The following is a 27,211-nucleotide window of genomic DNA, read 5'->3' as shown; positions in this document are numbered from 1 at the left end:
GCAGAGCTGCCAACACCGGCTTTGTCATGTCGCTGCCAGGACCCACCTAATCCATGTGCTTTGGCAAAGGTCACTACATTTTTGACATTTTTATTTTCTTTTTACAACCCCCACCCCCTCCAACCCTCCCTTTTTTTCTGGCGAACAGACAATTCACAGAGAGTCTGCGAGATCTGGCAATCTGACAACTAAAACACTGCAATAAATTGCTCCAGATTGTTCCTTTCTCCATGGGTCAGGCAGACTGAAAAATGGTTCCACTGCTAAATGACGGAAACAGTACAGCAGCAACAGCCCAGCCTGGCTTCAAAAACTCGAGCATAATCAGATAATTCCAAGGGTCCTATTTCAATGATTGGCTCCCAAGATCACAGTTTCTACTGTTAGGAGTAAATTTAATGTAATGTCACTGCTGACATCCCTAAGCTCCTTTATAAATTATTGGCCTATCTGGACTTATGTGCGTGCATGTGCGCTCACAGTGTGTGTTGCAGTCTAAACGTTGGGCAAATTTTCTTACTCCACACACCTCTGTTCACCGAGCAGTAAGTAGGTTGTTACCCGGTTGTTACTCGATTGGCGGATCGCTTTTCTGGGGTTAGTAATCTCTTCTAAAAAAAAGTAATAAAAAATAGATAATAAAAATCGGTCACTCAATCAACGTCTGTTTGTGGGACAGTGCTGTGCGCAATTGGCTGCCGTGTTTCGCCCACAAAATTCAGTTTACAGTCTATTCTGCAAAGAGCTTTGAGAAGTCTCGAAGACATGATAAGGCGCTATATCAAATGCAAGGATTATTTTTATTAAACAGAAAAACTTTGACCTGCAGGAAAATGTTACATTATCCCTACACAGGTTTGCATTGATAATGAAGCCCAGGCTGTTCAAAATATTAGACTTTTTTTTTGTAAAAGGAGAATATTACTGTTTGAAGGGTTTAGGTATTTTCAGTGCACAATGTAACACCTCCCACAGGAAACTTTATGAAATGCCACTTACTTTTGTAAGTTAAATCTTTCTTTGCAATCACTGCACCACACTCCTGGACATTCCAGGTTGGGAAGCTTAATGGTGATTGAGTTTTAACAAGTGCCCCTGGCTGAGTTTGAAGGGGTGCCCATAATAATAATTATAATAATCCTTGCATTTGATATAATGCCTTAACACGTCTCCGAGACATCACAAAGCGCTTCACATATATCAAAATGAGTTTCGTCAAATAAATAAACATGTCACGGTATCCACTGGGCTTAATGTGATCATGACATAGTCATGCAGAGGACAGCCGTGAGAATGATCCCTGGTGCTATAGGGAATGAAGTAGAAGGAGTGATCAGATAAGCTAGGACTCTTCAGCCTTGAAGAGGAGCATCTCTTCGCTCACAAAATATACAGTCAATTCACTTTACAGTATATTCTGTGAAGTGCTTTGAGGCGTCTCGAAGATGTGATAAGACGCTATATCAAATGCAAGGATTATTATTATTATTAGCATTATCTCAATAGGGTAATCGCAGAGGTATACAAGATGTGAAATACGATTGAGAAAATAAACTCAGAAAAAATTCTGCTCCCAATATTCTGGAGAATATCCTTCATCTGATCAAAATTTTGCAATCTCTTTGGCTTGTTTTTCAGGGGTCTTTGAATTTATGAACTCAACCCTTTGGGATCTTTCACCCAGTTGTGTGGCTAGTTCCCTATGGGTCACAGTTTTTTTTTTCTGCACCTGAGGGTACCTGTTGTTTGTTACGCTGCTATCTTAGAACATATTCCAGTACTTTCTCCGCATAGATAGGCACATTTTGTGAAGCTTTCAAGAGGCCAGATAAGGAGGAGCCTTTAAGGTTTTGAACGCATCGTTTGTATGTTAGTTAAAGGATTCCTAGGAGTAACAAGGCTGATGACACCAAACGGAGAGCAAAGCTCAAGAAATATCTGAACATTATACAAACATTGCTGGTTCCCTGCTCAGCTCCTACTCTATACATGCCAATCTCTTACGTGTAATTTTAGATGACTGTACATTTGCGAAAATAGCATCATTGCTATTTTCAGGCACGTCTGAGAATTTCTGAGCTATGCTGCAGTGTTTGCACATGGTCTCTCGTGACACCACATGGCCCTCCAGGCTTATCAGAAGTCATCTGTGGTACCATTCAAAGAAAATCTTCACATTTTACATGCAATTTTATTTCGACTCATTACTGCCTGGGGGTAATATAAAGTCTGTACGCATTTTATATCGTCCACAGTGATAAAGTTAGTTAAAGTAATGTTTCGGAGGTGCTCAGCATTTTACACTTCAGGTTTATAATTATGATAAGTAATTAGCCCATTTCTTTTAAGCTGTTCAATTGGAAAAACCTGTAAAACAAGACGCTGGCTACATTTTTACCCTGAGTGTGCCTCTCTTCCAGATCGCCTTTATTACATTTTTCCTGGCTCCTCCTGATTTCTCCAGGCAAAACTGGTTAATATTTTATAGCCTCTCTCGATCTCTCCAGGGCCATTTCTGCGAAATTTTGCTGGCTCCGCCGATCTTTCCCGGCATTTACAAGCTTCAATCTCTTACAGTTATTGAACAAGTAACAGCCCGAAAGCGATACGAGATTGCAATTCAATCCCTTTTGTTCCAATGACTGAATACACCACCCCTGCAGATCAAGATATTGAAAGACCCCTTTAAGGATGCAGCCGTATGAATTTCTTACCCCAAATCCATCATTCTACACCATTTCTATGGTTTCATTTTGTGACTTTGGGTTTCAGTTTTGCATGCTGCAAATTTCTACGCTTTGTCGACAAAAGCCTACAATTAAAAGTCTATTATCTTCCAGCTGGTGGCTAGCCAGGTAATTTTTATTTAGCTCAGTAGGCATGGGTTAATTTCCAAGTAAAACATCTATGACAAACAGACATTTCAATGTAAAGTCAAGTAAAAAAAGGAGAATTACACTTCAGCACCAGAACATGGCAAGTTCCATCTTGCTGTCATTCCATTTGGTCAATAATAATAATAATTCTTGCATTTGATATAACGCCTTATCACGTTTTTGAGACGTCTCAAAGCGCTTCACAGAATATACTGTAAAGTGAATTGACTGTATATTTTGTGGGCAAAATACAATAATGTTGGAACCGCTTGAATCTGAAAAGTCTTCTGCTCAACTGATGTGGGTCTTCAGTTTAGGCATCTGAGCTACTCTGTGCTATTGCAGATCTCCAATGTCGAGCAAGTATTGCAATGTGATGCAGGGTATAAAGTCAGTCTCCAGCACCACGCAAGCCTTCTTCTTACACAAACGCAGGTTTTGAGACCGGTATAAACTCTGACTGGAGTGTGGGGAAGGGGAGGAAAACAAGAGGTAACTGATGGCATATTAACTTGGAAAATGCTGTGAACTGTTCACAATAGGACAGTCAATCAGACATCAACCAAACACAGTAAATTGGGAGTCCTAGAAATCTGCCGCCTCATTTGATTCATGAACTAGGCCAGGGTGGTAAGATTGTTTGGCTGCCGAGGGCTGAATGTCCTATTTGAGAATCATCCACTGGCCGCATAAGCAATATTTATGTGTTTCCTTTCCATAAAATTTACGGGTTGTGGAGGGAGCAGGTGGGCCAGATGAAGTGGGCGTGGGGGGGTGGGGTTGGAGCGAAGTCTTTCTGCTGGCCGCCAGTTGGACCTCCCTGATCTGGGCTAACACTATAATGCAGTGCTGTGGATGTGTTGCATTGTCAAAGGTGCCATTCTTCAGGTCAGACACAAAAACAAAGTCTTCTTTGTTTTGTCAGGTGACAAAGATCCTTGGCACTGCTCCAAAATGAAAAGAGAAGGGAGTTCCTCACAGTGTCCAAAGTAACTAATAATCCCTCAGATACGACTGATCATTCACACTATAGCCGTCTGTGGGACATTGATGTGTGCAAATTAACTGCTGTGTTCACCTACAAATAGTCACTTTACAGGAGATCTCACTTTACAGGAGTGCTTTAGAGATGTTTCAACAACAGGATGGTAGCTATATAAAACGCAAGGATTATTACTATGTATGCAAACATGTGTTATGATGAAACATTATATAGCGAGCGAGAAAGTGGAGGTGGTTCAATAGGTAATTACACCACACGGTGAGTACAGTACTGAGTACTGAGCCATGAAGATAGGAAAAGCCCTGGATCTAAGACTGTGCTGAGAGTTAGTTGATCGTTGATCTCAGCTAAGGTGTGTGTGTGTGTGTATGTGAGAGGGCCAAGCCGGTGGGGCGGGGGGGTGAGAGACACGGAGGAGAGAGATCACTACCATATGCCTCAGTGACCCTGAGCTAGGAAAGGAAAACAAGCCAGCAAGCATTCCTGATTCTGATTTCTATCCACAACCATATGTTGAGCTCTGGCTTTGCTATGTTATCAACCTCCCACAGGGTCAAATAGTTCAGCAATATTCATGGCTGGGTTTCCGATACGGAAGATTGGCCACTTCAAAAATGGCCAGCATCCACAGAACCACAGCAGGAGTTTACACCTTCAGGCCAGGAGGAGAACGAAATAAAGAGAGAAATCTAGACATTTGGCCAACTTTCAATATCCGAGCTCACAAAGAAAAGGCAAACTCTGTTCACTGTTGTAGAGCGAGGCTTCAGGCTGACAAAAGGTCAGGTGCTGAGTATTGACATACTGATTAGATACAGTGAACATTGAAACGGAGGCAAACCAGACTCCACTCCATAAATATTCTCCTGCCTCCACTTTAAAAAAAAATTAGCACATTATGCCTTTCTTTGAATGCTTACGGTTAAACATCAGCTTTGGGAACCATTCCGATATTTCAACAATCATTGTGGCATGTTTAGGAGACTTGCATTCCAGCCCTGAAACGGGCAATTTGTTGCTATGATTCTCTGGCATGAACTTTTCTCCCCCACCCCTGAATTAGGATTCCTGCCAAGTAATGACAGAAATATTCCACTTGTGTTCAGATAGTCTATCGCAGCAACCACTAATTTTACTTGTAGATCTAGTTTTCCCAGGTTCTCAAAGCTATCGGCATCTAAGGCTGGCAGCAATTAAAATCGACACTGTTAAAACAAAGAGCTTCAAGTAACTTTGAGTTGTGGGAGCAAGTTGATTATCTGGCGATGTGCCTCCAGACCAGAGATCGGATTGAATCAACGTACAAGCCAAGCTTGTCGACAAGGAGCTGACTTCGATTTCTTTTCAGAAAAAATCAATTTCAGTCTCGTACTAAAGCAGATTTTCTTCCTCCACTAACTAGTACTCTTCCAAGTTTTGAGTCCCTTGTGGATGTGGGAAACAGAACATTTTACTTGGGATATTGCTCCCCAGCTAGCCAGTTAACGCTAAACATTTGTCTGCACAATTAAATCTCCTTTTGTACACAATTACCAAAGCAATTTCCTACTTAGATCAATCTCTTAAGTTGTGCTTTCCTGCTTGAAATGCAGCATATTTCCTGAGTCGATCAATCACAGATAAAATGAATCTTAGATGTTGTCCCACACCCATCGGGATAAAACAGCAATATTTTATAATCTTTGCATTTGATACAACAACAACAACAACAAGATTCCATTTATAAAGCGCCTTTCACATCGGGAGGACGTCCCAAGGCGCTGCACAGTTGGGTCAGGACCCGAGCAGGGGGGGAAATGGTCAGGGTGAGGGGAGGGAAGGGAGGGAGCGAGGAGGGCGGAAATGGTCAGGGTGAGGGGAGGGAAGGGAGGGAGCGAGGAGGGGGAAGAGAGTCGAGAGGGGAGCTGAAGGCTCGTCAAAGAGAAAGGTTTTGAGACCGGCCTTGAAGGAGGAGAGGGAGGAAGCGGCGAAGGCACTGGGGGATGGAGTTCCAGAGCCTCGGGGCTGAGAGGCTGAAGGCCCGGCCACCGATGGTAGGGCGGTTGGGGCGGGGGACAAATTATAATAATAATAATCCTTGCATTTGATATAGCTCCTTATCACGTCTTCGAGGCGTCTCAAAGCGCTTCACAGAATATAGTGTAAAGTGAATTGACTGTATATTTTGTGATGGGATTTTGAAGGGATTATTAACTCTCCGGAAAAGTGATCCGCCAATTGACTAACAACAGGGTTCCTACTTACTACTAGGTAAACAGAGACGTGTGGAACAAGGAAACTTGCCTAACGTTTCGCCCTGCCCGGGAATTGAACCCACGTCCTCTTGCTTGCGAGGTGATTGCTTGAACCACTAAGGTACAGGACTCCAGCTTCAAGACAAATTATATTTGTATAGCGCCTTTCACGTCAGGAGGACGTCCCGCGGCGTTGGGACAGTCTTATCACTTCCTTGAAACATCTCAGAGTGCCTCACAGGATTGCCTGCTTTTGTAGATGAATATTTGTGGTACAATACTCATCTGATGAAAGGCAACATTGATCTGATGAAATCTCTTCTCTTTCTCCATGGTTACCTACTAGAAAGGCCTTGTACAATGTACCATTAACACTGGGGATTATGATGTGTCATGCATATCATTAACACAAGGTCCAAAATACCCTCAGCAGGTTTCAACCCGGTCTCAGCACTGAATAACTATCACTGGGGACTATTATGCAGGATTTGCAAATACATGTTTATTTTCCGTCAATTGTAAACCACACTTTAACACTTGTGTACAGAGGGAGTTGATTCTATGTCAGCGAATTAAAATGATTGGTTTGTTCATTGCATCATTGCGTAGGCGGTCAGGCCTTCAGCCTCTCTGCCTCCACCCTCTGGAACTCCATCCCACATTACCTCCACCTCGCTCCCTCCCTTGCTTCCTTCAGGGCACATTGTGCCTTTGGCCACCCTCCTCACTTCCACCCTCCCTGTTCCCAATTCCCCGCCCCAACCCCACCTGGTCCCAATCCCTGACTGTTCAGCGCCTGGGCCGTCCCCCCGACGTGAAAGGCGCTTTACAAATGTAATTTTGTATTGTATTGTACTTGTATTGTGGCAGCATCTATCTTTAATAACAGACTGCTGCCAGTCACCTAAGCCCTGCATTGTACAGCGTATAAGTTGCATTATGTCTTACATTATGTGAAAGATTTTTATTGTTGTGACAATTATGCTTTTTCTCATTTACATGCTCCATCTTGTTGACACCAACACACATGGGATCAACTTCAACATTTACGCACATCTACTTTTACTTCTCCAGCCGTGACCCCAGACAGACCGATGTTCTGTCCTCTTGCTCATCAGACATCAAGGACAACTTTCTGCAGCTAAATGTTGACAAGACAGAAGCCATACTCCTTGGCTCCCGTCAATGCCTTCTCACCACATCTCTGAACCCCTTAACCTCCCTGGCCTGACAGTCAAACTCATTGAGCCAGTTCACATCGTTGGCATCAAGTTCGATCCCCAGCTGGCCTTCCTTCCCCACATCCAGTCCCTGACCAGGACCGCTTTCCTCCACCTCTGCCACATCACTCTGACCAGATTTTATGCCCAGCACAGCTGAAAGCCTCATTCATACTTTCGTCATTTCCCACTCGATTTTTCCAATGCCCTCCTTAGCGATCTCCCCAGTTCCACCCTTCCAGAAATCCAACTGATCCAAACCTCCACCACCCATATTCTCGCACATACCAGGCTCTGCATTCCCATCACCCCAGTCTTTGCCAGGCTCCACAGGCTCCCTATTCCAGATTGATATCAAGATCCTCACACGTACAAATCAATCCATGCCCTGGCATCTTCCTATCTCTCCAACCTTCTTGCACCCTGCTCCACTACTCACCTCCCCTTTGCCCAGTTGGTTTGGTCTTCTACACATCCCTTGTCCACTCTGCTCCATCATCCCGCAGTCAGTTCGTGTTCAAACCCTCATTGTCCAGCACTTTAGGACCTCCTCCCAACTTGAAAGATGCTATATAAATTCAATTTGTCCTTATGCTTTCAGCCACCTCACCCCAAAACTCTGGGATTCTCTGCTTCAATCTCTCCACCTTGCTCCCTTCTTCGCCTGTCTTCAGAGATCATATCTGAAGACCTTGCACTTTGCCCTTGCCTAGGGTGACCTCCACTCTCTCTCCAGTTCGACGTGAATCTTTACCATTGTTAAGAGCTCCGAGACGCTACCGCGCAGGAAGAGTGCAATATAAATGCAAATTGTGGTTGTTGAATTACAAAAGCAAAACCTATGCCTCCGTTTTAAGATAATATTAATCGCTTTGAGATGTTCGCATGATGTGAATGGCATTATATAAACGTACATTTTAGCCCTGACACACATGTGGTGAAATTTGTGGAGTTTCGTTAACCGATTCCTCCTGGTAAAACTGAATCATCAAGATGAAGATGGACAGGTTGGAATCGGCTGATCTGGAGCAAGATGATTTGAGGGCAGAATTAAGTGCTGAACTGAAACAGGGCACAAAATCAATGATGACCGGAAGTGAGTCATTTTACAAGCACGGGAACCGTCTAAAACACAGGGGTCAAACTGGCCGAACTGCACACTTACGCAGGGAAACCATACACTGAAACCTTGTTAACGACAAGCCTGAGATTTTATGGATCTGAACCACCACATTATAACAAGGATCCACTGCATAATCAATCTATAGGGTCAGTGCAGGTGCTTACAGTTTATAATAATAATAATCCTTGCATTTGATATTTTATTTTATTTTATTTGATATTTTATCACGTCTTTTGAGACGTTTCAAAATGTTCACAGGATACACTGTAGAGTGTAGTATGTTGTGTGTGTTTAATGGACAAAGTGATCAGCACTAAATGAAACAAATGGTGGATGTCACAGACTGTCATTGGTGCTGCAATGAGAATCATTTCCTGCACTGTACCCCACATTGTGATTGTTACTTACCATGAGGCAGGAAGCTAGATTGTAAACAAGCTTTTAAGCTTAACTGGGATATCCTCTAGAAATATGTTTTGACTAATAAATATTTCCTTTCACATCTCACATTCCAATCTTTCTCCTCACGTTGAGAGTTGGGCAAAAAAGAAAAAACAGGACCAAAACATGCGGAGAGGGGTCCCTGAGCAGAAATGGGTTTAGTCTTATGTTCCTCAGAATCAAATTGAAATGAGAGCTCACAATGTTTTCATCCCGCCTACAAACTCTTCCAGTGCTGTTTCCTTGGCCTGCAGCAGACACGCTCTGCATCGAGCTTCCACTGTCGATCTCATCAGAGAAATGAACAGCTTCCAAAATATATACAATATGTGCAAAAACTGCGAATAAACTTCGTAATGGATGATGACTTGTAAAAATGGGAAGATAAATAAGGATAAGCCTTGCATTTCATATAGCGCCTAGTCACGTCTTCCGAGACGTCTCAAAGAGTCTCACAGAATATACTGTAAAGTGATTTGACTGTATATTTTGGGGGCCAAATAAAATGGCAATCTGAGAAATATGGCCAAAATAATGCCGGTGACTCCGGTCCGATCTCCAGCTTTGAATCGCATCTATGTTAACCTATCACACCTTATCCGGCCTTTCCTCGTACCAGGCCCTGCAATCCCATCACCCCCACCTTTGCTCATTGCTAACCATCCCCCAGTAAATTTAATTCAAGATCAACCTTGTCCTCATTTTTAATCCTGTCTACCTTTTTGCCCCCATCCTGCCCTACTGCTGTGACCTCTTGCAACCCTGTTGATCCAGCTGACCCTCTGCTCAGCAAACACTGACCGCTTTCATGTGCCAGCCCGATCCTTGTCACCATCAGTAGGCAGGTTTTCAGCCACTCTGTCCCCACTCTCTGAAACTCCATCCACCTCCGCCTTGCCCCCTTCATCCCTGCCCTAAGAGTCATCTTTTCGACCACACTTTTGGTTAGCTTCCCTCTTCTTCTTCAGCTCAGGCTCCCAGTCTGCGTGCAGCACGTTGAAAAGGCCACCCGACATTTGATATAGCGTCTTATCACGTCTTTGAGACGTCTTAAAGAGTTTCACAGAATATACTGTAAAGTGAATTGACTACTTTGTGGGCGAAACGCGGCAGCCAATTGTGCACAGTAGTGTCCCACAAACAGTCATGGATTGAGTGACCAAATTATTATTATTTTGTTCGAGGATTATTATCCGTGGAAAGCAATCCGTCAATCAACTAACAACCGGGTTCCTACTTACTGCTAGGTAAACAAAGGAGCGTGGAGTTAGGAAACTTGCCTGAGCTTTCGGCCTGCCCGGGAATCGAACCGGGGTCCTCTTGCTTGCGAGGTGAGGGCTCTAACCAATACGCTACAGGTCTCCACATTATAAATATATAAATGTGTTATAGAAATGTAAGGTGCGGTTTCAATCTCTGGCAGGGTGCCTGTGAAAATAAGGCAATGATTGGACTTGAATGAGGATGGGGGGGAGGGGAGAGAGTGTCTTGCCTCCATCCCGTGGAAGTGTTTGGGTCAGACACTTAATGGCACTGTTGCTTGTAAACATATCTGTGGGATAGACTGTCCTGTTTCACAGACAAAGGTAAGAGGCAAAAGGAATGGGAAGGAAACGCTGAGCCAAGGGAGAAGTGGAGAGCAAACATTTGCAACGAGGCTGGCTGGCACCTGTGGAATAGAACTGGAGGGAAAGCTGCTCGCTCACCTGTGAACAGTTTAGTCACTGCTTTACTCTGCTTCCTGGCAGAGCAGATCAGCAGCAGCCACGGTGGGAAGAACTCATGATGACTGGCGAGGATCTCGGCGATTGTTTGTGTCAGGCCCGTTTGCCTCTGTTCTCCATCAGTACAGTTCCAGCCCTCGTCGATAGAATCCACAACTAGGAAGAGATTCTGTGAAGGTGGCTTTATTCCCAACAGTGGCAAGAGCACACATCTGAAGGAAAGAGACATGGGCACATTCTTACTGGGTGCAATCAGAAACATCCAAAGCAGATTTCCATCAACTACAAAAGAGCAGCTGACGTTAATCAATTCAGATTACACAGTTTTCCTCCATATGTCTCCGCTCTCTCTCTCTCACACATGCACTTTCTTCCTCTGCTCAAACAGTTCTCTTTCTCTCATCACACACACCACACACACATCCTCTCTTTACACACTCACACCTCGCTCTCTCCTCAAATGTACACCCTCCTCGCTTTCTCTCCACACACAAAACCCTCTGCATCTCCACACGCACACACACACACACACACTCTCTGCATCAATCAGTGCACACAGTAATTTTACTTCTCAACATCATTATAATCGAAATAAAGTAATTACAAGCATCTTGAGATTTGATTGTACTGCTAGCATTTAATTAGGATTTATCAAATGATTAATAGATGTACAATTTGAATGCGAGCATTTAAATTGGAAAAAAAAAGCATCATAGAAGATTATCCTCTGTAGCTCAGTCAGTAAAACATGTTCTCTGTGTGGTACAGACATGTAAGGTACCAGGTCTATGCTGAGTTTGCTGATCTCAGCAAACAGATGATGAAGGTGTTTGTCACAAGATCACAAAATTAGTCTGGATGAAGAAGGCCCTTCAGCCAATCTGATCTCATCCTTCCAGAATAGCCACCCTATAGGTACTCCCATCACAGCATCAAGCTGTTTTTTAAATGAGTCCAGTGTCCTGGCCTCAACAACCCTTCCTGACAAACCGTGTGTTCCTGTGTATGAACCTGGCTCACTGGTAGCACTCTCCGAGTCAGAAGGTTGTGGGTCAAGCCCCACGTCAGGATTTGGAATCACATAGTCCAAGCTGACCCTCCAATGCAGTGATGGGGGTGGTTGTTGCATTGTCGGAGTTGCTGTCCTTCGGATGAGACGTTAAACCAAGGTCCTATCTGCCTATTGAGGTGGCTGTTAAAGATGCCATGACACTATTCAAAAAGAGAAGGGAGTTTCTCCTGGTCTCCCGGCCAACAAATCCCACAAATAAGATTGGTCACTCACTCCATGGCTGTTTGTGGGACATCACTGTGCACAAACTAGCTGTTGCGCTTTGCCAACAAAATACACTTTGCAGTATATCCCGTGAAGCGCTTTCAGACGTCTCAATGACATGATAAGGCTCTATATCAAATGCAGGGATTATTATTATTGTTATTATAAACTTCCAATTGTCAATTAGCTTTGGGGTAAAGAAAAACTTCCGGGTATCTGTACTGAAAATGCCCTTCACAACTCTAAACCCACGTACCTCATGTTCCACTTTCCTGGTGCTTTTCAAAGTGCTGTTGTGGGTTTACTTTTTCAATCCCATTTCAAATGATAAGACACCTCTAAGAGATGCCCTCTGAGGTATCTTCTCTCAAAACGGAATAATCCAAATTTGTCTAGTCGTTCCTCCTAGGTCATTCCTCTTAACACTGGAGATCAACCTCGTTGCTCCCTTCTGCACCGCCTCTAGGCAGCTCCTTATGTCAGTGTCTAGAACTGTATGCAGTGTTCAAGGTGCAGTCTGGTCAGAGCACTGTACAGGCTGAGAATTACAGCTGGGGATCTAAACTCAATTGATCTCGCAATATAGCTCAGCATCTTGTTTGGCTTGGTTATTGCTGCCTCCGCACTCTTTTGACATTGTGAGCGACAAATCCATTAATAGCCCTAGATCTCTTTCATGTACACCCTTGACAAGTTCAATCCCATCCACGGATTACATGCATTTCCTATTCTTGCTTCCTCTATATAGTACCTTGCATTTATCTGTATTAAACTTAATTTGCCAGTTATCAGCCCACGTGCATACACTATCAAACTAATTTTTGAAGGATTTTGTTGCCTCCTCTAATTTCACAGTTCTCAGTTTTCTATGGTAGAGAAAAGTCAGTCTAGAAAATCAGTCTGGACTCACTAACTGGGGTCACATGTGAAAAAGGCTTTGTAATCCATTCCAAACACCAAGAGCAGTCTAAACATCATTTAATAGTAATACAATACAACAGATATCTAACGCAGTGCTTCTAAATATTTGCAAATAGCAAACAGTATCAAATTATAATTTGTTGCTTTCTAATATATTGAATAAAAGCAAGCAAACTCCCCCAAAAAACACAATAAATATGGGCAATGCTGCGTTGGGTGTTGAACCAAAGTGGCTCATTGAATCGTCGTGGTGGTAACAAGCAAGTGGTCCGGGATCAAGAGCTTTATTTGGGAGCTGCTTAGAGGAGTCTTCAATCTTCCCCCCACCCCACCTCCTCCACCTTCAACAATTGCAAGTAACTGTTCGAATCCCATGATCTGGGTGAGGGGACTCTGGATTTTCCGCAGCTGCTATTCATTACTGCGTTGCATCCAAACTCTATTTTAACTGCAGCAAATATTTACATTCTGGGATGACTGGATCTGTAAACACCGAGATTGGGATCAATCTGCTCAGAATACATGGCTTTGTTTGATGAAGGAGCTCAAAAGCAGCAGAGACCAGTGCAGAGGAGACACTGAAGAGAAAGGTCCGTATCCGTTATTTCAAACAAGGGACCCGGGTTTCCTTCCTGAGATTGGCCCCACTTACACAAAAGGCTCATCTCAAGACTATCAGTTGACTGTTTCTGTAAGTTGTATCGGCTGCTTCCACTCCCACCGTCCACAAGAGCAGCTCATAAAAACGGCAGGAATTTTGCATCCACTGCGCCAGAGTTTATGGTATTTTGCGGTAGTTTAGAAAAGTGTCCTCAATAAATAGCGCTAAATTGCGTTGCATCTTTAGTCATCAGAGTGGTGACGGAGAGAGAGGCAGGATTCAATAATGATAATCCTTGCATTTGATATAATGCCTTAACACGTTTTCGAGACATCACAGAATATACTGTGAAGTGAATTGACTATATTTTGTGGGCTAAACGCAGCAGCCAATTGCGCACAGCAGTATCCCCAAAACAGTCGTGGATTGAGTGACCAAATTATTATTATTTTTTAATCAAATCAGTTCCTCTCGCTGGCGAGGCAAGTGCTCCAACCACTGAGCTATAGGACTCTATGACTCTAATGTATTGACACTGTGCAGCAGGATTAAACAGGGCGACATTTCAATGTTGATATCATTCCGCTTGCTGTTGACAACCCTGAAAACAATAGTTAGCATTCAAGCTTTCCGTGACTGTTTGTGGGGACGCTGCTGTGTGCAATTGGCTGCCACGTATCGCCCACTATAGTCAATTCACTTTACAGTATATTCTGTGAAGCGCTTTGAGACGTCTCGAAGATGTGATAAGGCACTATATCAAATGCAAGGATTATTATTATTGTCAACACATTTCCGGACCAACCTACGATGAGTCATAATGTGGCTGGAATGCTACAAACTAATGGCAGCAAACAACAGTCCTTTGTTGGAAATGCCAATGGATTTATTCACATCTTTATTCATCCCTGTGTCACTATCTCAATGTCAACACAACCGCACTTCGTCATCTCCAGACCCGACTTCCTCCTCGTGCTCGCCTCCATCGCCTTGCTCAGTTCCACTGGCTTCCTAAACCCTAATGAATTATCTTTAAGACCCTCGGTCTTAACTTTAAATGCCTCCCCCCAACTTTCTGCCAAAACGGGGTGGCGGGGAGGGGAAGGAGACAACACTCTGTGCAGAGCACAACCCCCCACTCCCCGACCCCATCAGTTCTTATATCTCAGGTCTTTGTGCCCATTGGTGGATGAGTTTACCTTCACCCATTCCTCCTTTCCAAACCCTCTGCCTAATTGCCTCCCCTTACGATTTCAATACATTCGTCTAAAAGACTCCCTCTCTCCTTGGTTACACCTTCGCACATCGTCCTCTCCTGCGTGTCCATGTCCCACCCTGTTTGGGCTCTCACTCAATAACAGCAACTTGCATTTATATATCACATCGTTGAGACGTCTCAAAGCGCTTCACAGGATATACTGTAAGGTGGATTGACTGTACATTTTGTGGGCGAAATGCGGCAGCTGATTGCGCACAGCAGCGTCCCAAGGAGTGAGTGACCAATTTTACTTGGGGGATTGTTGGCCAGGACACAGGGAGAGAGAAACTCCTCTCTCCTTTCGAACAGTGCAGTGGGATCTTTAACCGGTAGAACTGGCCAGTGATTAGCTCACTCTTTATTCCCTCCCCTCCCCCAACGCCCTGAGGTATAAATCAAACAGTCGGAGCTATAAAGGAGAAGGGGGAGGAGGAGAAATGAGATTCCTATTTTTAAACAGAAACAAAGTAATGCATCCTTTGGAACATTATTTTTTTTTAAAAAAACGCAGAATGGCAGTTACAGCAGTTGGGAATCCTCGCAGTGTCCAACGTGAAAACAATTCATCATTTTCCTCAAGGGCAGATTTGAAATGTTTTTTTATGTGGCAAGCAGGATTCCAGCTGGCAGAGTGGGCTCCCGTAATGAGAAACAGTCAAAAATTATTAACCTTATTTCACAGCAAGAGCTGAATACAAATCACGTACGACCTGGGGGAGAAACGTGTTTTTTTTAATGAAGTGCGGTGCTGAGGTACAGCAAGACAACAGCTTCATCAAAGCCCACACCCAGGAGATAAGGGAACGATAACGACTGTACTATCGGGACCGAACGTCATTCCAGCAGCTGTATTATAATAATAATCCTTGCATTTGACGTAGCTCCTCATTGCGTCTTCTAGCCGTCTTAAATCGCTTTGCAGAATATGCTGTAAAGTGTAGTGACTGTGTGTTTGTAGGTGAAACGCTGCAGCCAATCATTTGCTCTGCGTTTTAAAATCCACACGGATACACGATCTTGTGACCACGTGTGTGGTGCGTGGTGGAATTCTGAAAATCAGATGCCAGCCCAAATCCCCGATCGCAAAAATTGCATTTCACTTCAAACGTTTAAAGTTTAAACGTCGTGTGTTGTACTTTCGATAAGGATTTAGCTGTCAAAGACGTGGAGTTAAGTCTTTCTCTCTCTTTCGTCTGACTGTACAGCTAGCTTCGCCCAGTGTTCGAGAGCTGTGAAAGGCCAAGGGAAACAGCAGGACCTTTCATGGCATATTAGTCAATTATGCCGGTCTGTGCCAGTGTGGGGAATTGGACTGAGGGTTCAATCCTTCAATTAACCTCCTCAATCTCTTATTCTCGTTTCTCTCTCTCTCTCACTCGTCTACCAGTGCAGTCGGCTGGGATTAATTGTTTTATTCCATTAAAAAAATCAAAATCAGAGCTTTTGAAGAAAAAAGATCCATCTTCAACCCTGCAGAATTTGATATTATAATGCTCTAAAGTCAGCTCACCATTCAGTCTGCAATCATTTTGATGCCCGTGTGTGCCTTGGATCAAGGCAGCTGTCAAATAACCCACTTCTAAAGCTTTTTACTGATGGCTCGGTTGGTGAAGTGACTACCAGCTGCGGAACTAAGGTCTTTAGAGCAGTAGGGTGCCGGCTTCAATCCCAGGTTTTTGCTGAGTTAGCCGGTCAGCGGTAGAGGCACGGAGAAACTGGTCTCAGCACCCTTCTCTTTGGGGAACGCAGGAGAGGAAACCAGTCAGGATTCCCACCCCTGATCCTTACCAACCAACTGGAAAGTGTGCAAGTGAGAGCGAGCCAGATGAGTAAATGAACAAGCTCAGCGTTCACTTTCCCTACGGCATTATAGGTTCCTAATTCTCCACATAAAGAATTGTCGCGTGACAAAGGCGTTTGTAACCCATGGAACCACACTCAGCAAATGTCAGGGCTTTCAGAATAGGAATGGAGAGGAATCATGTCTATAAAGCTTTGCTGATAAGCGATGGCAAATTCCCTCCAAGAGTTTGTTGTAATTAGGTCACTGGAATGAATCCTGCACGCCCAAATGTCATCACATTCTATGATAATAATATTATTATTATCACATTCTCTATCACTGGAGTCTGAATTGCAGCGGTTTGTAACTGGAGTCATTCCAGAGCAGAATTCCCACGGGTCACAAGACCCTACTCCCACTTTTTAAACTGTGTTCAACTCTGCTACCTATCAAATTGTATTCAATACAATTATTGTCACTATTTGCGATTCGGAGTCGCTGCAATGTAGACCCGATTGATGTGGGGATACCATAGAAAAACAGGAAAAAAAAACTTTTGAGTGGCATAAAGTAAAATACTATTTGTATTGAATACTGATAGACAGCAGTGTTGAACACAGTTTAAAAATTCTGTAATCTAATCTCAGTGAATTGGCTCTTAGGTTCCAAGACATCACTTGGAAAGGTTTTATTAGATTACCGCTCGTATTCAGACCTCAATATTCGCTATTCTCTCGGTCATGTACCTCCGAAAATCACACTTCAGGAACGAGACCAAAACACACACATATGGCAAGTGCATTTGTACTTGTCTGCCACCATTTCAAAGTGCATATTGTACATAAATACAGAGGAGTGAACAGCACTCTCAACAGAGCACAATGCCTTTCCCTCGTGTCCGTGTGCAATGAGATCAGTGCCCATACTGAATTTGACCTTAAATGACCTCCCGAGCATAGCACCAAAGTATGAACTGACAAATTGATTTAGGATGTCCACCCCTACACTTCAAAAAAAATTACATTTAATATTTGGTAGTTCTATCTTGAATGACCCCTTTAAACTGCTCATTACTCACCAGCGTCTGTTGCTGACACTAATTCATTTTTATGACTGATCATTGCCCACAGGTCTGTGGTGCTCCTCAAGTCCCATCAGAACCTGTTTTTTTAATGACTTTACTTGTGTTACAGCGAACTTTTAAGACTAGCGCACACGAAACTCTCACACCAGCGCAAGATCAGTACAAATGTACAAACACCCAAAAACATAATACTATAACCTCCCTTTCCTCCCCGCTGAAGGCAGAAGCCCATGGTAACCTATTCCTTTGTGAGCAAAGGAAACCCTCCAGCAACTCACATGGCTATTCTTCATATATGAAGCCAGAGAGTGAAGATTGCAGGTTAGTTAATTACACAATCCCATCCTCAATTGATGTCCGTTAACCCATACTTTCCACCCACCAGAGCTCACTCTGGCTCCTTTTGCACTCACTTGCTCGGGGATACGAAGGCCAATAATAATAATAATCCTTGCATTTGATATAGCGCCTTATCACGTCTTCGAGATGTCTCAAAGCGCTTCAAGGAACATACTGTAAAATGAATTGACTGTATATTTTCTGGGCAAAACGCAGCAGCCAATTGTGCACAGCAGTGTCCCACAAACAGTCGTGGATTGAGTGGGCAAAACGTGGCAGCCAATTGTGCACAGCAGTGTCCCAAAAAACAGCCGTGGATTGAAAATTACCAATTTATTATTTTTTTTGTTTTGGAGGGATTATTATCAGGCGTGTAGAGTAATGAAACTTGCCCAAGGTTTGGCCCTGCCTGGAGTTGAACCCAGGTATCTCGCTTGCAAGGAGAGTGCACTAGCCACTGAGCTACAGGACTCCACATTGTCGTTGAGCACGCGATCTCAATACAGAACTCATAATCGCATGGCATGTGAATGTGTATTTTGACCTCTTTGTGCATTAATTGGCTGCCGTGTTTCGCCTACAACACAGTCACTACACTTTACAGTGTATCCCGTGAAGTGCTTTGAGACGTCTCGACAACCTGATAAGAGGCTGTATCAAATGCAAGGTTTTTTTATTATTATTACTACAATAAACCTCACATAAGTCATAGGGGCCATACATTTAACACGACTTATGCAAAGTAGGACTTATGTCAAACTTGCATAGAAATATAAATCCTTTGAACGGGATTCGGGCAGATGTACGACACAGGCAATTATACGATTTATACAGATCAGACTTCTAGAAGATTTCCGTAGTTGATAAACTGGCTGGACAAAAAGCAGCGTGTATGAGTGTTTTTTTTTTTTGATCGCTTACTTGGTTATTACTTTCGGTTATCTGCTTAACACGGCGTGTACGCGGGTGAAAACGCCGGATGTCAGCATCGTGGAAAATACCGGCAATATCGTACGGAGAGGGGGGCCGTCAATCGAGGTCAACTCGACCAATCGGGGGATAAACGCTCCAGGCCAGCAGATGGAAGCTAACCCGGTCACTAATGATCAGCTTCAACTGGGCACGACCTGGCAAAGGGCAGAGTCTGGCGGGTTCTCTCGAAAGAAAAACAATGAGAAGACTTCAAAGCTTCCCACCTGAATAGTGGCAGATGTTTTGTTAAGTTGATGTTTGTTAAGTAAATATACATGTAAACATAGCTGTATTGTGTGAGTGTATGTAAGACGTTTTCTACTAAAGTTGGTGCCTGTGGCTAAAACGGTGTCGCTGTAGATACACCTGTGGCCAGTCGACGATTTCTGTGATATTAATGGGATATTAATGCTCTGGATATTAATGGGAAAATAGAGAAGAGATGGGAATCTAACAAGCCCTCGGAATCAACAGTCCTTTTAATATAATGATTTTAATATCACGTCTTCGAGATGTTTCAAAGCGCTTCACAGAATACACTGTAAAGTGAATTGACTGTATATTTTGCTCGCAGTAGTGTCCCACAAACAGTCGTGGATTGAAGTGACCAAATTAAAAGAGGTAACTGTTCTCTGTGCAACATTCTCCGTGTTTTACACACTGGTTTGATAGCAGACGCTCCCCAAAACCAGACTCCACAGCAATTGGCATCAGATCACTGCACTGCAACAGGGCGCTCACATGCTATTCACATTGACGGGCAAAGTTCATCGCTCAAGACATTTCAATGCCCACGAATCGGAGACATTGAATAACGCTTTCTTTTCGCTTTGTCGTTGTTTAACCTGTTATAAGGTCAAAATACATACCGGCAAATTTTGGCAATTAAAATTACTAACCACGATCACTTCCTTCACAGAGTAATGTTAGCAGTGTTTCCTGTGTATAGGACACTGACGCTCTGCGCAAGAAGTGATGCTACCAGTGCTTCGCGAGCATGTGCAGGACGTGTCTTCAGCGACGCAACCACGACTTGCCTGGCAGCCGCGTTTTAGGGCGAGAAGGCGGGTAGACTGCATGGAACCGTATTTCACCAGCGTTCAAATTGAGGCAGCTCTATACTGGAGGAACACTATAAACAGGGTTCACCTGCAGCTCATCGTCATTCTTTGCTACCATCAGATAGGCTTTTCAGACAGAGGATGCTCCAATTGGCCGAGGAAGGGGAATTTCACCCAGGGCTCCCGCTCTATTTCCCCTCCCCTCCACTCCACCACCGCTCCCCTCCCCATCAGCCGGGTGTCTGACACATGCTTCAGAGTATCCAAACCAAGCTGAGATTTCCATGCATCCCACCTACACATGGAAATCCCAGAGATTGATTGACGGATTGACTCTCTCCCTGGAGGAACGCATCCTGATTACCTAATTCCAGAAAGTATTAGGCGCAGGTTGGCAAAAGCCACGGCTTGTGGACTCCAGAGTGTGTGTTGGGGTAACTGCTGGAGTCTAACCAGCTAATCACTGTTTGACAAGCTTTCCCGCTGCTTGTCCAGCTGGGACCACCCTACCCATTAGGGCTTTGGCTTGCAGGGTTAACAGGAACTGAGTGGGAGGATTCCCTGCCCCCAGTGACTGATCTGCCCGTCCAGGTCCTGCCGATGAGCCAGGCTGGGCTGTGCTGTCGTCAGCAGTGCCCTGGGATACTGCGGACCGGCCTGGCTCAGAAACCAGACTACCCAGACCACCACAGAGGGCTGGCTCGATTCCGACACACCATTGCCAGGCATATCACCTTGGAGCCAGTTCAGCTCCAAGGAGACCCCACTTATTTCTGTACCTGCTGTAAAGGAGTCCTGTAGCTCTGTGGTTAGAGAGCTCGCCTCGCAAGTGAGAGACCTGGGTTCGATTCCCGGCACGGCAAAACCTTGGGAAAGTTTCCTTACTCTACATGTCTGATGATAATCCCTCAAGAAAAAAAAACGATAATAAAATTGGTCACTTCAATCCATGACTGTTTGTGGGACACTGCCGTGCGCAATTGGCTGCCGTATTTCACCCACAAATGTATAGTGAATTCACATTACAATATATTCTGTGAAACGCTTTGAGACGTCTAGAACACGTGAAAAGTGCTATATCAAATGCAAGGATTATCATATTTATTATATATATATAAAACAAATCAGTTATAGCCATCAATCAACACTTCCTCTAAGTCCACGTGTGTGGACACGATTGGATCCAGCGAGTACAAAATCTTATAATTTTCAGATGGGAGTTTCAAGACGCTGAAGAGGACGGAAAAGGTTAAATATGCCTTAAACATTGATGAAGATTTCTACAGATGGTTTAAATGGCTAGCTCTATGTTAAGACGCCGAGTCTTAAATTTCAGTCCATCTCAGATGGAGCAGTAATAATAATAATAATAATAATAATCCTTGCATTTGATATAACACTTTTCATGTCGGGAGGACGTCCCAAAGTGCTTCACAGAACACACTGTAAAGTGAATTGACTGTATATTTGTGGGCGAACGCGGCAGCCAATTGCGCACAGCAATGTCCCACAAACAGTCGTAGATTGAAAATGACCAATTTATTATTGTTTTGGGTTTTGGAGGGATTATTATTAGGCTCTGTGTGGAGTAAGGAAACTTGCCCAAGGTTTCGCCCTCTGCCTGGAATTGAACTCAGGTCTCTCGCTTGCAAAGCGAGTGCTCTAACCACTGAGCTACAGGACTCCACAATAGAATCTCTCTTTGCCATCTTAAATGCCACCCTCAGCCTGGCTCGTATCCTTGCTTCAGAATCAGAAGGCAGTACCTCAAGACCTACTTTGGGACTTTTGAAGTCATAGTGTACGCTGACACTCCATCCAATATAATACTGGGGATGCGCTACAGGTGCTGTCCTTCAGAAGAGGTGTTAAACTGAGCTCCCGCCTGCTCTTCAGATGGACGTTAAAGATCCCAGGACATTATTCAAAAAAAGAGAAGGAATGGTCCTGGCCTACAATCTCCCAAATAAAATTGGTCATTGGTTTCATGTGGGATATTGCTGCCACTTTCACCTACAAAATACACAGTAACTCCACTTTACTGTATATTCTGTGAAGCACTTTGAGCCGTCCTCTCAACCTGAAATGTGCTATATCAAATGTAAGGATTATTACTATATGCAAGGATTATTATTATTATTTTAATGATGCTGAAATATGATTTTTGGAACAAGAAAAGTTATTTTGATACTGTGAATCACAGACAGCCTCCAAAGACATGAGGATTCCATGTTAGTGTACTAAGCATCAAAGGCACAAGGGTAAACTGTGAAGCACATGGACCTAGTACCGTGTGTTTAAAGTATAAACAAGGACTGAGCTGGGAGGCTGGTCAGCACGCTGCCCTTTCACCTCTCAAACATGGGTCGTCTAACATCAGGTCAGACTAACAGGATTAGAGCCCTCTTTGCTCCCCTGAAAGTGTCCAACGTTAAATGACCCTGGATCATCTCAAACTAATTGTTTAAGTTGGCACGGACCCTCTCTGCACACAACACGCCACTGGAAACACTCTTCCGAAGTAAAGCATTTGGATAAAACAGAAATTTGAGCAAACCTGCTGAGGTGTGCTAGACTTGATCTTGTGGTGCCAAGCTCCAGACTGACATTCCACTGCGCTGCACTGTCAGAGGCTCCATCTCTTCGAGTGGGCGTTAAAGATATCGTGGCACTATTTGAAAAGAGATGTGTTTCTCTCGGTGTCCTGACTGACAATCAGATAAAAATTGATTATACTCTGCGTGACTGCTTGGGGAACTTTGCTGTGTGCAAATTGGCTGCCACATTAACATACAAAATGCAATCATTCCAGTTTACAGTAAAACCCCGTGAGGCGCTTTGACACAATCCAACGTGATAACCTGCTACATCAACTACAAGGATTACTGTTATTATGATTATTATTATCACTATTAGGTGTAAAAATACAGTTTTCCTCCCAGAACAAACTCAAGCACAAAATTCAGAATAAACTGTATTTAAATACTAAGTGAGTTATAATGTATTCGAGTTATAACAGTTTACCCATGACATCAAAGAGCGTTTAATCCCTTCAATGAAAACTCCATACGGAACAAAACAAATCCTGCGTGCATTTGAAATCTAATGGATTCCAATTTATTTCCTCCCTAGGCTTGTACTGGATACAATGTCAGGAGCAAAATTTCATCCACGCATAAACACATTACGCTACATGGCCTGAGGTCTACAAGTGTCTATAATACATATGTATTCATGAAAGTGAAATGTATTTGTATTAGTGCAGGCTTGGTGCCTTATTCGGGAATCCGAGCAGGAATAGATATGCAGTCTAAAGTCTACCAATTATTTTGCTAGTTCCCCTAGTAGCCTTGTGGGTAAAGGCACCAATTGTTGCCCATGTAGATTTAGGTTTGAAACTCAATTTGTGCTGAATTAGCTGATCTCAGCCAAGGCAGCAGTTTGGGTGATACAATTGTGGTCAGTGTCACTGAGATAGGGGTGGTGACGGTGGTGGAAGAGGGTTTAAAAAAAGGGCAGCCAGGCTTTCTTCAGTGGAGTAAAAACCAGAATGCTAACTCTGGACAAAGAAACAGCCACATCCCCTCCACACACTATTAAAGCCTCTTTGCTAGTCAGCATCGTTTGTGGCCAAAGAAAAGTAAGGGAAAGTCCACTGCAGTGTTTGAACAGGAGCATTCAGTTTGTACACAAGAATGGCATTGTTTGTGTGCCCATTCTTACACACATTTTGCCAGCGTGTCTATAGACCTGCCTACGGAATCAATGGAAAGCACATGCCCAGCAGAATTCCACTCCTGACTTTGGACGCTTGTGGGAGGAGTGGGGTGGGATCTAGAGGAAGGGAGGGAGGGAGGGGGTAGAAGATTTTCTTTCCTGTTGTAGATTAAAACACAACCCAAACATTGATTACAACCTGTTCCCTGTTGTTTTTCATTTGCATTAATTTGCCATAAGGCATGATCACTCCCAGTTACGTGGAAATTCAATAAGACACGTAGCAGGGAGAGAATGGGAGTGGGGGGGGTGGGGGGGGGGGAGGAGAAAGCAGGAGAGTTGTAGAATAATTGTAATAATTCTCCTAAGTGACATTAAAACAAGTTCAACAGCTTTATACACGTCTTCATGGGATGAATGTCATTAACCCAGTCCATAAATTACATACCAGGCAACTTATCCGAAAGGCAATACAGTAGATTATTTCCTACCAATTACAGTCAGTACAATACCAGTAAATTACAGGGTCAATGGCAGAAAAGTAATATTCCAGGTTAATCTCTCCGCTGAGAATTGGAGTCAACTCTTCACTGAGATGCCAGGGTTCTGCGAATAACAAAGGATTCTTCAGATTTATACAGTGCATTTCACAAATTGACCCCCTTGCATCGATTTTCAGTGGTTGAGATTGAATGGACAGCAGATCATGAGCGCTCACAAAGGGGAATGGGGCAAGCATTATTTTCTTCACTGACTTCACGTCAGCCTGTCTTAGTTAGTAGCATTCTTGCCTCCAAGCCAAAAGTGTATGTTCTCAAGCCCCACTTGGGGATATGCAATGCATCTAGTCTATGCAGACACTTCAATGCGGACAGTTTCATCCAAAGGATGGAACCTCCAACAACACAAACTCCGCCGCCACCCCCCCAGCACTGCATTGGTGGGTCAGCTTACACTCTATGCGATCAAGTCCCGATGTGGGATTTGAACCCACAACCTCCTGACTCGGAGGCGAGAGTGAGCCAAGCTGTAACACAAACCAAGTCTCCAGACGGTGGTACCTTAATCCTTTCTTAAAATGCACAGGATTAAAATTGTTTTAGTTAGATCAAACTATTCTGCATGTGGCATATAATACCAATTCTAAAGGGCAAAGTATTTTTTTTAATTGAAATGCTTTTTCTTTTGCTAAATGAGAGTTGATCCCAAACAATGGATTTTAGGACATTTTCCCAAAGTGACTGTTCACATCTAACGATGGAAATGACTGAACAAAAAGTTTTGGTAATTTGTTTCTGCCGGGATGAATAATAAAACTGACAATCAATAAACCTTTGAAGTCTCCATGAATTCTGAAAAGGGAAATGAATCATTGCTGAGCTGGGCAGGGATTTGAAGAATTGCCGCAGTACAGTCAAATTCACAAAGTCAGAGAATTTGGGACTGATGAAGCTGCTGTCAGTGAGATCATTTGCTTCATTCAATAGTTGAAGGGGCCTCGGGTCCCAAATCAATGCATGCAAACATAGAAGGTTTGATTGCTAAATGACATTTGTCAGCCAATATTGCTCACACATTGACAAACAAGACTAATTGCAGCCTGCTGAGTCAGGGGACAAAAATAACTGCAGCCAAAGTGTGACAGCACTGTTGGACAAAGCTCCTTAAGAGTTTCAGTAACCCTGTCCTTTGGCAAGGGTCCACTTCAAAGAGCACTGAGAATGAGCAACACAAAACTGACCATCAATGCAGCAGTCTTTCTTTCATGAAGAACTAACCTAGTCCTGTTCTCCTTTTCAATCCTTTCCTGCGTTAATCGGAAAGCTTACTGTGATCGGGCCAAGGGTGCATTTGCTTGCCGTATACCATTTAAAGAGGTAGTTAACCAGTGCATGAAAATCTTGCACGTTTATAAAGTAAAGGAGGCACCTGAATAGACCTCACATCTAGGAAACCCGGAGCAGTTTGTCTTAATTGGAATTGCAATCAATTTTGATCTTCCTTTTACATCAGTACAGATAATTCATTGGCCAAGGTTTGTCATGGGTGCCTTTTAATGCAGCTGTTTGACACTGTAGCAACTTTCAAGGCCATTCCTTGCCAGAGAATCAAAATGCTTCATTACTAAAACAAAAATGAACATAAAAGAGGAAACAAAAGACTAGTAAAGTTGCTGGTATTTCTTCACATTTTTTATAATACTACTTGCATTTGACATCAATCCTAATACAGGTAGAAGCTTGGGACTTCAAGATCATAGTCCAACTGAACTCCAATATCATGCTGGGAAAGTACTGCATTGGCACAATGTTTTGGATGAGATGGCAAACTGAGGTTCCCATATATCTACCTGTTCAGGCGGACACTAAAGACCACACGATTCAAAAAAATGTCCCGGCCAACAATCCTCTAGAATTGATCAATCACTTGATGGCTGTTTATGAGACATTCTGTGCATAAATTAGCCAACAAATACATGGTCACGAAACTCTACAGTAAAACCCTGTGAACCACTTTTGAGATTTGTCAACAACGTGATATGGCGCTTTATTAAATGCAGAGATTGGCATAAACCGCATGCAAACACCCCATAATGTGACTCCTTTGCAGGTAAAGACCAAAACTGAAGGTACTCATTTGCACGCAATCCCTTTAGAGAATGTATTTGTAATTTTCACATGGATATCTGTTAGTGCAGTCAGGTTTGCCAATTTGCCAGTGATCTCTGTGCTTTCCCCCCAGGTTCCTGGTTTTGTGACTGGCAGGAAGCCGGGGGTGTGGAGCAGTGGAAGAAGAGGAGGAGGAAAGAATAGATAATCATAGCTGCACCAATCTGAACTTAACACAACAGAGATGAAAGTTATCACGGAGCACAGTAGCTTGGCGATAAGCTCCACTCCATGGGTGAGGAGTAAAAAGCAACTGGCTCTGCTAAAGAATTAGTTGCGAAACCCCTCTTTCCCACTCTCCACATATTGTACTGCTCTCACTGTGTCCTCCCATGTCGTCATGAGGTAGGTATCCATCTCCCTGGATGAGAGGCAGCTGACTTGCTCAAAGGCTCTAGTTTGTTAGCTATGGGTTCAAAGGTTCTGGTTTCCGCTCCCGGGAGAGATGGAAGAGAACTGTTGCTACTGCCTGGCACCTTCCTCCCCAGCCCCACGGCAAAACTTGGGAAGACTGTGAACTTGGCAATGTGGCAAAACTCCAACTGCAAATCCACACCTCGTTACCTTGCGCCCAGAGCTGGCTCTGGAGAACCAGCAGGCTCTTCCACTGAGCAGCCTCTTCCCTCTAGCAATTTATTAAACGTTTGGTTCAGTACATCTGGAAGAAGAGAATGAAACTCACCGCAAGCTGGGCCCCGTCCCTTAAACTGTACAATATGTTCCAGTCTGCACAAGCGGATCATTCACCGGGTTTTAAGCTGTGCTTTTATTTAGCGATTTAAAAAAAAAAATAGCCAATTTTATCAAGCTTAATGAATGGCCAGCCATTTAAACCGGACTCTGTTGCATGAACAGCCCACACAATGCAAGGCTCTGGAAACAGGAGGATGCTAACCCTGTCCGAATGCT

General features: G+C 43.6%; 1 protein-coding gene across 1 annotated transcript in view; it reads right to left on the bottom strand.

The window, feature by feature from the left end:
- The window catches only part of LOC103182113 (ankyrin repeat domain-containing protein 50), an 83,281-nt gene that overhangs the window by 36,328 nt on the left and 19,742 nt on the right, over positions 1-27,211 (bottom strand). The window contains exon 2 of the mRNA XM_007898970.2: positions 10,604-10,833. Within this exon, the coding sequence (XP_007897161.1) occupies positions 10,604-10,833 (230 nt within the window). The remainder of the gene's footprint in view (positions 1-10,603; positions 10,834-27,211) is intronic.

This window comes from Callorhinchus milii, unplaced genomic scaffold (genome assembly GCF_018977255.1).
Source record: "Callorhinchus milii isolate IMCB2004 unplaced genomic scaffold, IMCB_Cmil_1.0 Scaffold1, whole genome shotgun sequence".
In the NCBI taxonomy this organism is placed as follows: Eukaryota; Metazoa; Chordata; class Chondrichthyes; order Chimaeriformes; family Callorhinchidae; genus Callorhinchus; species Callorhinchus milii.
Note: the sequence above shows the minus strand (reverse complement) of the source record. Positions and strands in the feature narration are given on the sequence as shown.